Genomic DNA, 15,650 nt, shown 5'->3' with positions numbered 1-15,650 from the left:
GGGCTGCGGCGTATCGGTTGAGGAAATACTAAAATCTGAAGCTGCATTCAAGGAGACAAGAAAAATTTTCTTTTTCCGGGGAATACAGAAAGGACACTTGGTGACGATGCCAAAGTAGCCATTGTTGGTTGAACGTTAACGCCGCCCCACCCACCCCCGTGACCCTCAATAACACAACACACGGCCCTTAGTGTCAAAACTGCTGGCCACAAAAGTGGCCCGTGTAAACAATTCAAGTGGAATGACAAAACGGGGCCCAATTCGGTATATGAGCAACATACGATGTCTTTCGATTGAAAACAGGATGTCGTCAAGAGCTAGCAGAGACGAGCAACTTTTCACCTGTGATATTAACCGGTTCGAATATTGACTTCAAGTATAAGAATATCATCAGCAGAGTATTGAAAAGACTGAAAATAGGTCTTATCACAGGAGCTGTATTTCTGTATTTGGCCTTTTATTGCTGTCTTTCTCATCGCTTAGCTGAATTTTGCAGGTTCGATTTGAATAATAATACTAATAATAATAATAATCACGTTTTTGTTTGTTTGGGCTTCTTTGCTCTGTTGTTTTTCACTTTAGAGCGTCCTTGGAGTCGGCTCAAATCGCCTTCAAATCAGCAATGTGAAAATGCGTTGCCTTGGAAAATGTTCATATGATCCTATCCACATCATTATCACTTTGGGTCTGGGCAGACCAAAATAAAACTCTCACGCCGCTCGCCCTGACCGTATGTTTATCTGTAATTAGGGCGGGAGGAAAAAAAAAAAAAAACCCAAAACATCAGGCTCCAGGCAATACTTTGGCCACAATCACACGGCTGTTGCGCCAGGTATCTGGTGTTGACAGATAGGATGGGAGTGTTGGAATAGATTGTCTCGAAGCGTTCATAATGTCAGCCTTATTTGACTAGCAGTCGGGCGCCGATTTCAAGCAAGCACTTGTTGATTTGCATTCGAAACCAAAAAAAAAAAAAAAGATAATTAGCAGGCAGCAGGTTGAATACGCACATAAGCATGAATGTGTTTTCGATTCTAATTGTGCATTTGCATGAAACTCTTAAGGAGATCATTTGCATAATGGTGCCATGACGGGGCACAGCATCGCTCCAATTAGTCACTGCGAGTTGGGAGTGATACTTGTTGTCGTGAGTTCACCACGTATGGCTGTTTGCAATGACAGGACCTCCAAAAACAGCCATTCATTACGATAACCACTTCATGAATTCGAAAATGGATCAGTTTTAGCTCTGAACTAGTCAATCAACTGAGTGACTTGGACTATTTTGTTTTTCCCATTTATTTAACCTCATGTACTCCAATTTGCGGCCCGGGAGTCCAGTGGTTAGCACGTCGGCTTCACAGTGCAGAGGTACCGGGTTCGATTCCAGCTCCGGCCTCCCTGTGTGGAGTTTGCATGTTCTCCCCGGGCCTGCGTGGGTTTTCTCCGGGTGCTCCGGTTTCCTCCCACATTCCAAAAATGTGCATGGCAGGCTGATTGAACACTCTAAATTGTCCCTAGGTGTGAGTGTGAGTGCAAATGGTTGTTCGTTTCTGTGTGCCCTGCGATTGGCTGGCAACCGATTCAGGGTGTCCCCCGCCTACTGCCCGAAGACAGCTGGGATTGGGTCCAGCACCCCCCGCGACCCTAGTGAGGATCAAGCGGCTCGGAAGATGACTGACTACTCCAATTTGTCCTGTTCTGGAGGAAACGATGCTGCCAATATCTAATGTGCATTTCTCATCCATTCAATACACTTTGTCTAGCTTCAAGGTGACCAAAATGTGTCTGGTGTTGTATGAAATATGTGGAGTGGGTGGGGGGGGGGGGGGGGGGGGGGGGTTGGTGGGGGATTGTGATTTAAAAGAACATCATCAGTTTAACAGTCTGTAATTTACATGAATGAAAAGCTTTATTTCAAAGCTGAACACCCCCACGGGAACCGACACGAATTGGACATATGAAAGGCACAGAAACTTTTTTTTTTCTCTTTAATTTTGAAATCATTTCATCTCATGATTAGTTTGGAATGCTTGGATAAATTGTTTTCACCGCGTCGTCTAGCTCGCTTAGATTTGTCGTCGGAAATCATAAAAACAATCAGGTGGAATAGACGCTTTTTTTTTTTCTGCTGCGAATATTCTGCGTCGGCGTGGGGCTTCAAAGTTAAATGAGCTCGGATTAAATGCGTCGTGAATTCCTCCCAAAGAGAGCCGAGGTGAATCTGTAGAGGGGGGGGGGGGGCATCATCAATTTAAAGTGATTATTTTAAACATAACGGATTAATTGTGCGTGGGAATATTTTTCTTTCAATTGTTGAGTCGTGGCTTATTGAGGAAAGTCGATAGCAGGTCGCACATTTTCCGCACTATAAGGCGCACCCTTAAAGCATTCCATTTTCTCGAAAAGCCGACGGTGCGCCTGATAATTCGATGCACCGTGAACATTTTTGGCCATTCCAAAGAAACAAACATTACAGTAGTGTCAAGCGTAAGGTTATCAAAGCCATTTTTAAGTCAATGATGATTTTCAATATGTATTCATCTCAGGAAGGGGCGACCTCTACGCGCCAACCGAGCAACTGTGTCCTCGCAATTAAAGGACTCACTCATTATCACTTAATGAATATATTCTAATTCTTTGCAGGGTTCATCCCATTTGCATACATGTCAAATTTGGAACATGAATAAGTAACACAAATGTGGAGATGAATGACTTGCCAGTAATGAGAACCAGGTAGCTATTCATAGTTGAAACCCTATAGAGAAAAATTTTCATGCCGGAGAGGAAAGCAGAAAGTGATACGACTGACCGGGGACAAAATATGGATGTGCATAATCATTATTATAATAATTGATGAATTGATCAATAAGAGTTTGTTTGATTATTTGCAATTGTTGCCGTCCAATGAATGGCGGCTGCTGAGACAAATGAGAATACCCGACTTGGATGTAAGCGGCAAAGGCGCTATCGATTTCCTCCCAATTAGTTTGTGACCAGAAGAACAAAACGATTGTGAAATGATGCGTTTTGATGGCTTACTGCGGCGAATTAAAAACGATTTAAAGGGGGCTGTCGAACGGACGCTAATGCAGCCCCAGACTGGTCAACAAGCAGCCGTATGAGCGTGACAGTTTGAAGGCCAAACAAATATCCAGAAAAAGAATTCAATTTGTCAATTCGTGTTGCGGCAAGGGATGGATGATCACCGGTGGCGGTTCCACGTTTCAGGATCTCAGAGGATTGTGGAGGGAGGGAGGGGGGGGAGGCACCCGTGCACATAATTCTCACAGCGACAGCGCCGAGTGAGAGCATGCAAACAACAATGGTGACTTGGATGACAAAGATCCGGCCCCATTGCGGGTTCTGACGTGTCAATGGCGGCGTTCCCGCATTGGAGATCGGCCCCGTGGTGCCGGTTGTCGGCCTGGCGAGATGCTTTCACATCGTCATCATCGGCAGCTGCCGCCTGGCTTACATGTAGAAGACATGTTACAAGGCCTCCCCCGCGGAGGTGCTGCCTGTAGTGTTGGGCGCACACTTTGGAAGCGTTGTCAGGCTTTGCTCCAATTCTCTCGTGCCAAGAGAATGCCTCTCTCTCTCTATACAATCTTGATTCAAACTATTTCCGCCGGATGCGTGTAAACTCATCAAACGACGGCGTCTTCTTAAAACAAGCCGGATGACGGGGAGGCTCTCGCTATCTCGGATAACACTCGACGAGCCAACTCTTTCGAGCAGTCGAGGTACCCCGTGACAGTCTTTTAAGTGCTCATTCCAAATGAATATTTCACCGGCTTTCAACGCCGTCGTCGGAGAACACCCGTTTCATATTTCAGGTTATTTGCCGTCATATCCGAGGCGCCGGCGCAACCCGCGTAGCTGCGAGGGAGGTGGCGGATGATGTGTTCACTGACCTTTCGACAACACTCCCGGAGCTGCATTTGCTTTTATAGGACGGGCGACGTGGTGGAACTACACGAGTGAGGTAGGCATGTGCAAGCCTCAGCACTAAGTCGACGTGATGGAGCCGAACAACGCAGGCGTAACTTGGTATCCATAATGGATGGCGTCCTTTTAGACAGTAGTGGCGATCAAAATAAGAAGTGAAGATCCCGCCCCCCCTCCCACTCCTCCCCCCAAAAAAGTGAGCGTCTCATCACGGTGTATCTTGGTTTTTCGGGTTTTCATGAGAGGTTGAGCGTGTTGTGTCAGGGTTGTATTTCTACCCACCTCTCCCTTGGCATCTGGTGGTTGGGATTGTGGTGACAGCGGATGCTCAGGCCAAAGAGCTTGCGGGCAGTGCGCTGGATCTTGAGCCGCTGGACCTCCAGGGAGCTCTGGAGCAGCCTGTAGCGAGCCTGCAGGTCCCAGTCGCTGCCCCACAGCAAGTGCACGCTGTTGATGGGCAGGAAGTGGGTGGAGGGCAACCTCTTCAGGAAGGACTTGAATTCATCTGGCAAAGCAAGCACAGAGCGGCATGCGGGAGGGGGGGGAGTTAGTTTGTCGCGGTGGACTAAGCGGGGAAACTCATGTTTGACGATTTTGTGAGTCAAATTCCCTACAAGAAATCAAACGCAACACAACGGTACCGTGACTTCAGAGTGTCGGCCATTTTTGCGAAAAGAAACATTACGCATTTGTTTTCGAGATTTAAAATCGGTCCCGGGTGACCTCGTAAAATGCCCGTGACAAGACTTTCGTTCAAATAAACACGCAAGCCCACTTTTCACCTTCCATTTTAAGCCTCACTGAAGGTGCAAAGTCACGGGTGGAGTGAGGAGGGGTACACACAGAAAGACAATCGGGGATTTTATTTTTTTTGTCCCACTTCCAAGACACATAGTTTCGCATTTAACGTTCAATAAAAAAAGCCAACGTTGACCTTCAGTGAACTATGATAATCTCGCAAGCTGAAAAAAAATCCAAAGTCCAATTTATAATATGGCGAGACGCTCCACACTCGACTCCCCTTCCAAGACGGTTGTCTTGAAGAATCGCTTTTTTTTTCTTCTTTTTTCATTTCTCAGAGTTTTCGGTCCGGTCCTCCCGAGGTTTGTCAGATGTGCTTTGCTCGTTTGCTTCAGACACCAGAGTCCTCCTCCTCCGCTGTTGCTCCTCCACCCACCGTTCACAGATGTCACACGCCACCCTCAACCTTTTGCTGGAAGAGCAGCCAGCGGGGATGTCGGCTCGCGATTATTAAAGTCGTCTGAATCAAATACCCTAAAAAGACCATTAGCATGTCACTCGCTCCCGCCGGGTCGCCAGCTGCCGCGACGTGTCTGCGAGGGGAAACAAATGGATCTGCGCCTTCATCCAAATTCCTGGAAAAGTACGAAAATGTCGTGACGGTTGATCAAAACCCAAAACACTCATGTCCATAAACGACGGCGCGCTTTCCCTGAAGCGCTTCATTTGTGTGCGGGGGAAAAAAAGTGGATATTGACGAGAACAGATGTGCTCGGATAATAATGACTTGATGATGTCGCGTGTTATTCATTGCACATGGTTATTTGCATGCTTGAGTACCTGTAAACAATCCTTATTTTTTGTGCTAGCGAGGCGGGTCGTGTTTCGTCTAAGTTTGACAACAGCTGCCGTGCTCGACAGAGGCATTCGCATTTTAAAACGGTCCACACGTACGTACGTACGTACGATAGTTGCGTCCCCTGCCTCCCTGTCAGATCTTCTACTAAGCTAGGCAGTGGTTTCGTCAGATCTTCTACTAAGCTAGGCAGTGGTTTCCTTTTCACAAACTCACAAACTGGTGTATCTATTTTTCTGTTTCCTGTCAGGGTCTGTTGTGGCCGTTGCTCAACAGCACAAATTCAAACATTGGCTCATGCAAGCGCAACGGAAACTGTAATCCAACCGATTTTGAAAATCAGCCAAATCAATGACCAAACAAAGTCAATTGAAATGATGGTTTGGGTCCAGTAGACATAGTTCTGTAAAACAAAATTTCTCGTGACTACTCACCGGAGCGTGGGTTTTCTCCGGTTTGCTCCGGTCTCCTCCCACATTCCAAAAACATGCGTGACAGGCTGATTGGACGCTCTAAATTGTCCCTAGGTGTGAGTGTGAGTGCGACTGGTTGTTCGTTTCCGTGTGCCCTGCGATTGGCTGGCAACCGATTCAGGGTGTCCCCCGCCTACTGCCCGAAGACAGCTGGGATAGGCTCCAGCACCCCCCGCGACCCTAGTGAGGATCAAGCGGCTCGGAAGATGAATGAATGAATGAATACTCACCGGAGTTCTCAAAATCTTTGTAGGAGGATAGCCATGATTCGGCCATGCCCAGCATGGTGTTCTCCATGATTTGGATGTCGGTGATGGGACAGTTGCACTGGGGGTAGTCCTCCGAACACTGGCAAATGCACTGGTTGTTACGACACAGGTACTCTCCTTCGCCGTTACACATGATGTAGCTCAGAGCCGACTGGACGAACTTCTCCTGCAAATACTCGGGGAAAATGACCTGAAGACCTGAAAAACATCAACGTAGGTCCATTAAAGCTGGAGGTCGATATTAAAAAAAAAAGTGTCTTTGGTGTTCCAGGTGGCAATGTATGGGATTGGAGCTTTCATGTTACAGGATCAAGAGTTCACAAATGAGGGTTTTGCGTGTGGGGAAACAAATGGCAGAGCGTCCTTTCAGTGTTGCTTTGTGTTCGGGGTACTCCGTTATTTGTCTAAAGGATGTGCTTCAAAGCCTTCCAGTGTTCGACATGAGCTGTCACTTTTTGTGCCGGCTCGCTCTCAGCATGACAGCCTTCAGTTGTGATTGATGTCTCCCGTCGACTGTACTGGCGGCTTATTTAGCACACAATCGTTGCGACCTTGTATGAGTTTTTTGGGCCTTTATTTGTGCTAGCGTGTGTGTGTTTCACACAATTATTCAACCAAAGAGTCACCATTTGGGGTTTTTTCACAGTGCAATGCAAGTCAATACGAGAAGCAATAAACACCAGCTTTTTCTCTCTTCGGGATTTGACATCAAAATAATTCGGATTTCTCATGAAATATAACTTCTGAACTTGTCCAATTTGTAAAACAGTAAAAAATCTTTCATTGCCTCTGTCTTTCTCTTCATTGAACATTACAGACGTCAGCTAACAGCTGGGCAAGACAATCATAAGTATAAAAGTTGATGGCTATGTGTTATGCAAGTAGGCTCTTTGTTACTCTGACCGCAAAGAAATAGCACGTTCGGCAGGTGGGTTATTTTTGGGTGTGTTTAGGAAAGCTCGCACGATCTGGCTGGCGCAATTCCGGCGCTATCCGCGTTGCAAATCTGCACAAAGGTGGGTGAGACCGAAAGGCCAGGACATATGGAGTCCCTCAAGGGTCAATCCTGGGACCCTTTTCTTCAGCCTGTGCATGCTACCGTTGTGTCAAATGTGTATATGTGTGCGTGTGTGTATTTTTTTTTTTTCATATTGCTTTATGCTCATTGGCTTTATTGTGATTCGTGACAAAATATCCTGATTATATTTCAGGTGTATAGATACAGTTATTTATCCTTATTTGTTCTTCTTCCAAAAGAGCTACGCCTTTATATTCACCTAATCTTTTGAAATGTATATAGGCAGACTAATATACGACTACAGTGCTGTAATAAAGTATGACTGCAATTAATTCCCTCTCATACTGTGAAAGCGCTCATCCATGAAGTGTCATTCGAGTTTGGTATATCAACTAAAGGCTAACAAATAGAAGCAGAAGTGCATTTCGACCCATCTCACTGTCTCACAGCGTATCATTTCTGGACTCTAGGCCAATTGATATTTCTCAGGAGATCTCATAGAAATGAAAGTTCTGCGGCAGTTAAGCCCTTTTCTTCAATCCATGGCCTGGAAAATAAATCCTCAGCTCTACAAGCCAGTGGACTGGAAAAGAAATAAATACTTTTTTTTTTCTTGCCCTTTTTGTACGGAACATTGGGAAAGCAATGTATATTTATATATTTTTTAAATCTGTCACAAACATTGCCTCAGCAGAAAATGCGCACGCAAGAACCACATCATCGGATCACATCGAATTACGTTTCTTTTCTCCATTTTCCACTCATGCATTATTTTCACCCATAGGTGAAAACATTAATCAATTTATGCTGAATCAATGTAATGTAGCTGAAATGAGAATGGAAAGCATTATTACGCACTGTACAAATGAATAACTTGCTGACAAACAGTCAACGGGTGTCTACGTCGTGTGCACACTTCAATTAAAGCAACTTATTTTCACCGGCAAATGTTTATGGGAGGGGAAAAAAACTGTCCTGCTGAAAATGTAATGAATTAAGGTTTTTAAATACAACAACATGCCGGATGGATATTCAACAATATTTGGCATGCAACTCTACACAGCGCATTGTATTTGCTGAGCTGAACAATTAACATTCTGGGAATGAGATTCGAATATAATTGGTTTTGTTTGCTCTTGATAGAGTAAAAGCCGCTTCCCACAACCGCACGATGATCGTTGCCGGTCAGCCAGATGAAAGTGGGGGGAGTAGGATGGGGGCTGGAGGTTTCTGGAAGGGGGCAAAGTGGATGGATGGCTCAAGGTGTGACCACAAAAGAGTCGGATTGCACTGGCCTTTTTTTTTTTTCTCTCTCATCAGGCCTGTCTGTGGCCCCCGGATCCAATATTCATTTAGCTTGATGTATTCCTGGACTTGAAACTTTAATGTGATTTGTGGGACAATCCAGATGGCAAGTTCACGGATCAACGCACTGGAGGAGCCGGGGCGCCAGCGGGGCCCGCTGCACAATAACACAAAGTGCCTACAATTCTCCTTCCTCCGACCATACTTCACAAAGCGCCGAGCATGGCGTCAACATCCGTCACTTCAGCCGCTGTCCGCTCTTTTCTGCTCGCCGACTTTGTCTCTCCTCTTTGCACCTCTGTCCGACTTCATTACGCTCACTTTTGCTCCCGCCACGCACCTCTGGCGCACTCCATCATTCACTCCTGTTCCTTCACCTCTCGCACTCTCCCCAACCGCACTAAATCACTGCGCATCGACACGTGATGTCTTGTCCTCGCCTCCCGCTATGATAATCCCCTCGGCAGCCCTTTGTTGCTGCGGCATCAGGCTTACAACGTTTGTCACCATCGCAATCGCCTTTATCGTCACTGTACCGTCAAAAGAAAAACAAAACAATAATATCCTTGTCCAGAAAACACCCGCAATCACTTCGACAGAAATGACTTGCAATGAGGACAAGAGCTATAAAAGAAAATGGGGAAAGTTTTTTGTCTTCCTTCCAGGAAATGTTAATGCTTTCGTTGCAAACTGTTTTCAAAACGAGAACTGATCAAGTCCCAGCCAATTGAGCGCATTCTGATTGACCTTTGAAACGACCAGATGAAAAATTACTCTTTTTATTATTGTTATTGGCCCGGTAAGTCCAGTGGTTAGCACGTCGGCTTCACAGTGCAGAGGTACCGGGTTCGATTCCAGCTCCGGCCTCCCTGTGTGGAGTTTGCATGTTCTCCCCGGGCCTGCGTGGGTTTTCTCCGGGTGCTCCGGTTTCCTCCCACATTCCAAAAACATGCGTGGCAGGCTGTTTGAACACTCTAAATTGTCCCTAGGTGTGAGTGTGAGTGCGACTGTGTAGCATGATGTGGAAGTTTGACGAGCATTTCCAGGATTTGTGGGGGTGCGATTGTTTAGTCGCCGCCTCATTTCCAACAGGAAACTTTTGACCTTCGCGGCGACGCTGTAAATAGCATTGAAGTCGATGAAGAGGCTTAATTCTGTCCACGGAATGATGACAATGGCCGTGAACTCCACAGTGACTTTTCCTTTTCTATCACGTCTCCTTGTGGCGTGCACTCTTTTGATGAAAGAAGTGGGGGTGGGGGGGTGGGGGGGGGGGCGCACGCGCTGGGCACATCTTGTAACTGCAATAAGCGGTCAATGCCACGCTTCGCCTCATAAATCAGCATTTCATTACAGATTAATTGACCATTGTGCAGCACGCAATTTTGCAAAATAATCAGGACAATCGAGTGCATTTACTTGAATGGGAAAGTAAGGATGGGGGTGGGAGGGGGGTAGTGGAGTGGGGGACATTAAAAGAAGATTGGAGGTTATCGTGATCAAACCCCCAAGACCTCCACTGTGGTTTACTGCTTCTTGTATTTCTCGAGGTTGGAGAATGCGCACGCCGGTGTGCCTGTGAAGGCTTGAACCGGGGGGGAGGTGGGGGTGGTTGGGGGCATATCATCGGGAGATTTGCTGTATCGGCCCATTTTTTGCACACATCCATGCAGCCAAAGCCGCTATTTATCCACTTGTCATTTCTATTCAGTGAGACTCTCGACGAGCGGCATCGGAGCTCCGAATAGCACTTTTGGAAAACTTTCACCGCCTCAGCATTTAAGCATGCAAGCGCTTCTCAGAAGGTGTGCTGAGCAGATTAACGCAGACGATCATAAATGCTCTCAGCAAGCACCTTTGCGTTGTCAAATGGGAACGTCATCGACCCCCACAATCTCAATTTGAGAGAGTAAAAACTGGACCAGCGGCCCGGTAGTCCAGTGGTTAGCACGTCGGCTTCACAGTGCAGAGGTACCGGGTTCGATTCCAGCTCCGGCCTCCCTGTGTGGAGTTTGCATGTTCTCCCCGGGCCTGCGTGGGTTTTCTCCGGGTGCTCCGGTTTCCTCCCACATTCCAAAAAACATGCGTGGCAGGCTGATTGAACACTCTAAATTGTCCCTAGGTGTGAGTGTGAGTGCGAATGGTTGTTCGTTTCTGTGTGCCCTGCGATTGGTTGGCAACCGATTCAGGGTGTCCCCCGCCTACTGCCCGGAGACAGCTGGGATAGGCTCCAGCACCCCCGGCGACCCTAGTGAGGATCAAGCGGCTCGGAAGATGAATGAATGAATGAAAACTGGACCCTGCTCTATAGATTTTTTTTTGGTGGGGGGGTATTTTATTTTATTTTTTATTACTTTGAACCTTGTTTGTTGGACTTCATTGATTTTTCATTCTTCCTTGGACTTGTTTGCCTTTTTGAGAAGAGAAAAAATACATATATAGTCGTTGACACGGCGTGATTTCTGTTTGGTAAAACACAAGCGCCGCATGCCGGGCTGAACACGAAATGGGCTGATTTCAGCAAGACAAGAAATAATGTGCGCAGGAGTTCGATAATTGTTGATCCTTGGCCTATTTTGAGGAAAAGCAACTGATCATAACTCTGTTAACAATGTGGGTATTGTTGGGGGAACGTCACCCTGTGGTATGTGGAACAGGAACTCCATCCAACGTGCAGAAAATTTCTGATTACCCTTTCGCACCCTCACAAACACACACGCACGCACAACGGAGGCACTCTCCAACATAGTTGGGAGTTAGCGGAAATTGCTTGTTAAAGCAATTGTGAGATGGAGGAGGGCAGGCCTGTCTGAGGTGCGAGATGAGTTCTCTGCGCAGCCGAGACGCGAGTCACACAGGCGCGCAGTAAACGTGAAATAGTGACGGCGCCTCTCGTCCTTATTCTCCGCACCGCCATCTCAGCTGGCAATAGAAGTCGCTGTCATTATTCTCTCAAGCAACACAACAACATCAGCGCGCCATAAAAAGGCATATTAAGACCGCATTACAAGGACAAAGTCGTTATGCTAGGCATGACCGAAAAATAAATGGACAATTTAACAAAATTAAGATTGGAATTATGGGAAAAAAAAAATGAAGGGAAACAATGGCATAAATTGAGTCATTACTGGAGCAAGTGCCGGTATTAGAATTCTGTACGTATTTAATGTGAGCATCTATAATACGACAAATTTGATGAAGTCGCCACTGGAAAAGCAATGTTATGGTACAACAAAATAAATTCCGTCCGATGACGAGCTTTGACGTTTTTTCCGTGGCGACTCTTAAAGCGACGACTGCTGCACTCAAAGTGTCAAGATTAGGCTGGCAGATCAAACGCGTAACGTTGGCTGCAGACATTTATTGGAGGAACTCAACATGAGATGATCTGCGGCACACAAAAATCATTTTGTACGTCGAGAGGCGCGCACAGTAGTTGCTAAATCAGGGACTGTGATGCAGAAATGACAGTTCATAAAAGAAGTAGATTTGCTAATTTGGCCGTGCTCACGGGCCTGATGATCATAGGGCAAAAACAAACAAACAAACAAAAAAAGCTGTGAGAATTTTTTTGGGAGGCTGCATGTAATCTATCATGTTCGTTATGTCCATTTAAATCAAAACGACTTATCATATGACATAATGAGTGCCTTGTCAGGTAATTAACTTGATTCACTTTTTGGTGATCAGCAAAAAGAAAAATCAGAAGAGGGCAAAACTGTAAAAACCATGCCGCCACTGAACGCATCACTTTTGCTAGACATTTGCTAACAAATCCAAAGGTCAACAAAGGTTTTAGGGTGAAGTTGGAGTTGAAGGTGTTAACATTTTGGCTAATTCAAGTCAGTACAATTTGGTGCTCGGCCTCATATGAAAAAAAAAACAAAAAAAAAAGAAACATTGGCTTACTTCAGGATATTTCACTGGGAGAAATATTTCACGAGTTCAATTGGTGTCAAAATATTTTCCGCTTCCCTGCAACTGGGATCACAATAATCATTTGCCATGGCACATTAATGTGCTCTTTGTTTGTTCCTCCCGACTCCAGATTGACACTCGAGAAGCGTTCGCAATATTAGCTGGAAAGGAATTTAAATTTCTCGAGAGACCAAAAGGTAAAACGATTCTATTGAAGCTCAGATGGAATTTGCGTCGAGTTTAGCAGTCGGGCTTTTAATTGTTTACAAATCTTCTGCTCTGCTGGCGAGAAAGAAATCTCATTTTAACATTGCGCTGTCCGCTATGGAAATTACAACTTAAATTGCAAGATGGCAATCGTGATATTTTGCCGATGGTAGGACAGTGATTTGGCGTTTAGCCGACACGTGAAATCAATTCCGCTGGAATTGTAAAAACATACTGTAAAAACGTCAGAAGTGAAATCATTTAATGTGAAAAAAATACGCTTCACTCACGTGATATTCCCTGAATATTTTTTTTTATTAAAAAACGTTATTACATTATTATAACCATTCAGTCTCCTTTCGAGTCCTCAAGTCAAGTGGGAGTAAAACCGAAGCAAGAGGTGAACAAACGAGCGCCAAACAAGGTCTGAGCCACATTCGAAAACAGGACCTAAGCTGATGCGCTGGCCGCTCATCCACGGGGTGATGCCCCGGTTCGAAAAAGTCAACGCAATCAAAGGTAAGGAGCCATTAGCTGACAAGGACCCAATCATCGTCAATAAGGCCGTCATAAATTACAAGCAAAACAAAAGGCGAGTAGTTTGTCTTCCTCGACACATGCTTTCTCTCACCGGTCTCTCCTCGGCATTTTCTCAAGAGTCTATCTCGGAAAAGAGCCACGAGCCTATCACCTAAGATTTATGAATATGTTCCAATAGCCTGAGCCAACAGTTTTCCAAGTGGTGAAGTGAAAATAAATTAAAGTGGCCCTGTAGGCTAGTCGTGAGCGGCGTGATGAATTAGATACTCATTGCGCCATCCCTCCATTTTTTTTTTTTTGTGAGGAAGAATGCCGCAAACAAACACAAACATCAAAATTAATTCCCCTTCTTCTTTTACAACAGACGTGTGGAGAAAATTGACGTGGACGCTCACACCAGCCTTTGCGGGAAATCATTAGCAAATCGTTGTCTGGCGTTTGAATTTTTCATTTCACGCCACCAATCGCGCAGGATCGTCTTATTTCTTCCGCATCGTACCGCATACGGTAAATCTTGGGAGGTACCCAAGCATGCCGCGAAGTGCCGCGTGAAACCGAAGCGGCTCATCGATTTCCTTTATTAAAACATGCGACCCTTTGCCCGGAGAACTGATAAAAACGGGATCATTTTCAAGATGGATGGCTGCACACGGTTTGTGCTCAAATACGGCAAAAATCCCTCCCCCCCTGCTGTACCTGATGAAATCTTCTCCGACTGACCCGCGGGTCGGTCTTCAATTGGAAGTGGTCAATCAAGGGTACGTTTCCATTCGGGCCGGCACGGCCATCAATCTTCTCCTCTTGGCTCACTCTTGCCAACTGCAGGCTGTCGTTTTGTGTGCAAGTGCGACCACACTCTTGCGTCCACAATGCGACGTAACTGGAAGGTCATTTTCTTTAATTTTGTTTTGATTTGAGAAAATGTGTTTGTCCCAGTGTAAATTTAACCTTCATAAGTAGTCAGATTGATGACTTTTTCTTGCCAGGTTTCAATTGAATGCGAGTTTGGTTGCCTAACCAAAAAATCAAAAATAAAAAATTAAAATCAACAGAGGACTCTTTCTAATTGTTCCAACTTTATTACGATAAAATTAAATTTTGCCCTGAAAAAAATTCATGAAATTATTTTTCTAAACGGGCGGCTTGGTAGTCCAGTGGTTAGCACGTCGGCTTCACAGTGCAGAGGTACCGGGTTCGATTCCAGCTCCGGCCTCCCTGTGTGGAGTTTGCATGTTCTACCCGGGTCTGCGTGGGTTTTCTCCGGGTGCTCCGGTTTCCTCCCACATTCCAAAAACATGCGTGGCAGGCTGATTGAACGCTCTAAATTGTCCCTAGGTGGGAGTGTGAGTGCGAAAGGTTGTTCGTTTCTGTGTGCCCTGCGATTGGCTGGCAACCGATTCAGGGTGTCCCCCGCCTACTGCCCGGAGACGGCTGGGATGGGCTCCAGCACCCCCCGCGACCCTAGTGAGGATCAAGCGGCTCGGAAGATGAATGAATAAATTTTGCCCTGAACATTTTTTAAAATTATTTTTCTAAACTGAACTTGTGAGCTAAAAAAAAAAAAAAAAAGTTTGTACACTTCTAAAAAGTATGAATGGAAGTAAATCACATTGGCAGTATTTATAGTCGGTTCGCTATCAGAGCCGTGGAGAACCGCCGTTTCATTCTTGTGACCTATAGCGATCCAGCACTAAGCTCTCAAAATAGTTCCCGCATAATAACATGCTCTAATGACCGCCCGCGTTGTCGTTATTGAATGTCGAACAAGACCGAATATGAAAGAAAAGTTTTCAGCGGCCACATTAAGTTGACACCAATAAAAGTCTCGGACTTGATTGATCAAAGCCGTGTGAAATGTATTGTGAAGAAGAATAAAAAAAAAAAGACACACATGCAGTGCCATCTTTAATTTGGATGATTTATCGGGGGGTGGGGGGGGGGGGGCAACACAAGCTGTTGGTTTAATATGCCAGCTATTTTAAATCCGCAGAGAGAAGTACGAGGACAGTGTTTAGGCTTTGATAGGCGGCTTCGTTGATGTTGAAGTCCAAGACCATATTGTCGTCTATATCTAAGTGCAAGCAGGAGGCACATCCAGGGAGTGTCATATCCGCATTGTGTTATCAGTAGCTCGCAGCCTAGCCTGCTGACAAAAGACCACGGGGACCACCAGGGTGAGAGAAAAACACATTTCCTTTTGAATATTGCAAAGCTTTATATATGATGTTCGTCTGAAATGTCTCCGGGGGTGGACTACAAAGTCATTTTCTTCCGCCTGTTTCATTTGCATCTTCAACTTGACCTTGTATGCCGCGTGGATGTTCGGTGATGGCATTGGCGCGGTACATATTATGTGACTTCCACTCAAGCCG

General features: G+C 45.6%; 1 protein-coding gene and 2 long non-coding RNA genes across 6 annotated transcripts in view; 1 reads left to right on the top strand and 2 right to left on the bottom strand.

Annotated features, from left to right (window-relative positions):
* Positions 1–15,650, top strand: part of LOC127590901 (uncharacterized) — a 203,720-nt gene that overhangs the window by 93,583 nt on the left and 94,487 nt on the right. For all 3 annotated transcript variants that reach the window (XR_007959786.1, XR_007959787.1, XR_007959785.1), the window contains exon 2: positions 9,574–9,602. This is a non-coding gene — a long non-coding RNA (uncharacterized LOC127590901). The remainder of the gene's footprint in view (positions 1–9,573; positions 9,603–15,650) is intronic.
* Positions 1–15,650, bottom strand: part of brinp1 (bone morphogenetic protein/retinoic acid inducible neural-specific 1) — a 96,395-nt gene that overhangs the window by 5,685 nt on the left and 75,060 nt on the right. For both annotated transcript variants that reach the window (XM_052050436.1, XM_052050434.1), the window contains 2 exons: positions 6,252–6,488; positions 4,234–4,456 (listed from right to left, as the gene is read on the bottom strand). In XM_052050436.1, coding sequence (XP_051906396.1) covers positions 4,234–4,456; positions 6,252–6,488 — 460 coding nt within the window. The remainder of the gene's footprint in view (positions 1–4,233; positions 4,457–6,251; positions 6,489–15,650) is intronic.
* LOC127590903 (uncharacterized) overlaps positions 1–15,650 on the bottom strand; it is a 355,000-nt gene that overhangs the window by 266,201 nt on the left and 73,149 nt on the right. The window lies entirely within an intron of this gene.

Source organism: Hippocampus zosterae, chromosome 18 (assembly GCF_025434085.1).
Source record: "Hippocampus zosterae strain Florida chromosome 18, ASM2543408v3, whole genome shotgun sequence".
Classification (NCBI taxonomy): Eukaryota; Metazoa; Chordata; class Actinopteri; order Syngnathiformes; family Syngnathidae; genus Hippocampus; species Hippocampus zosterae.
The sequence above is the reverse complement of the archived record's forward strand: the minus strand, read 5'-3'. Positions and strand labels throughout refer to the sequence as shown.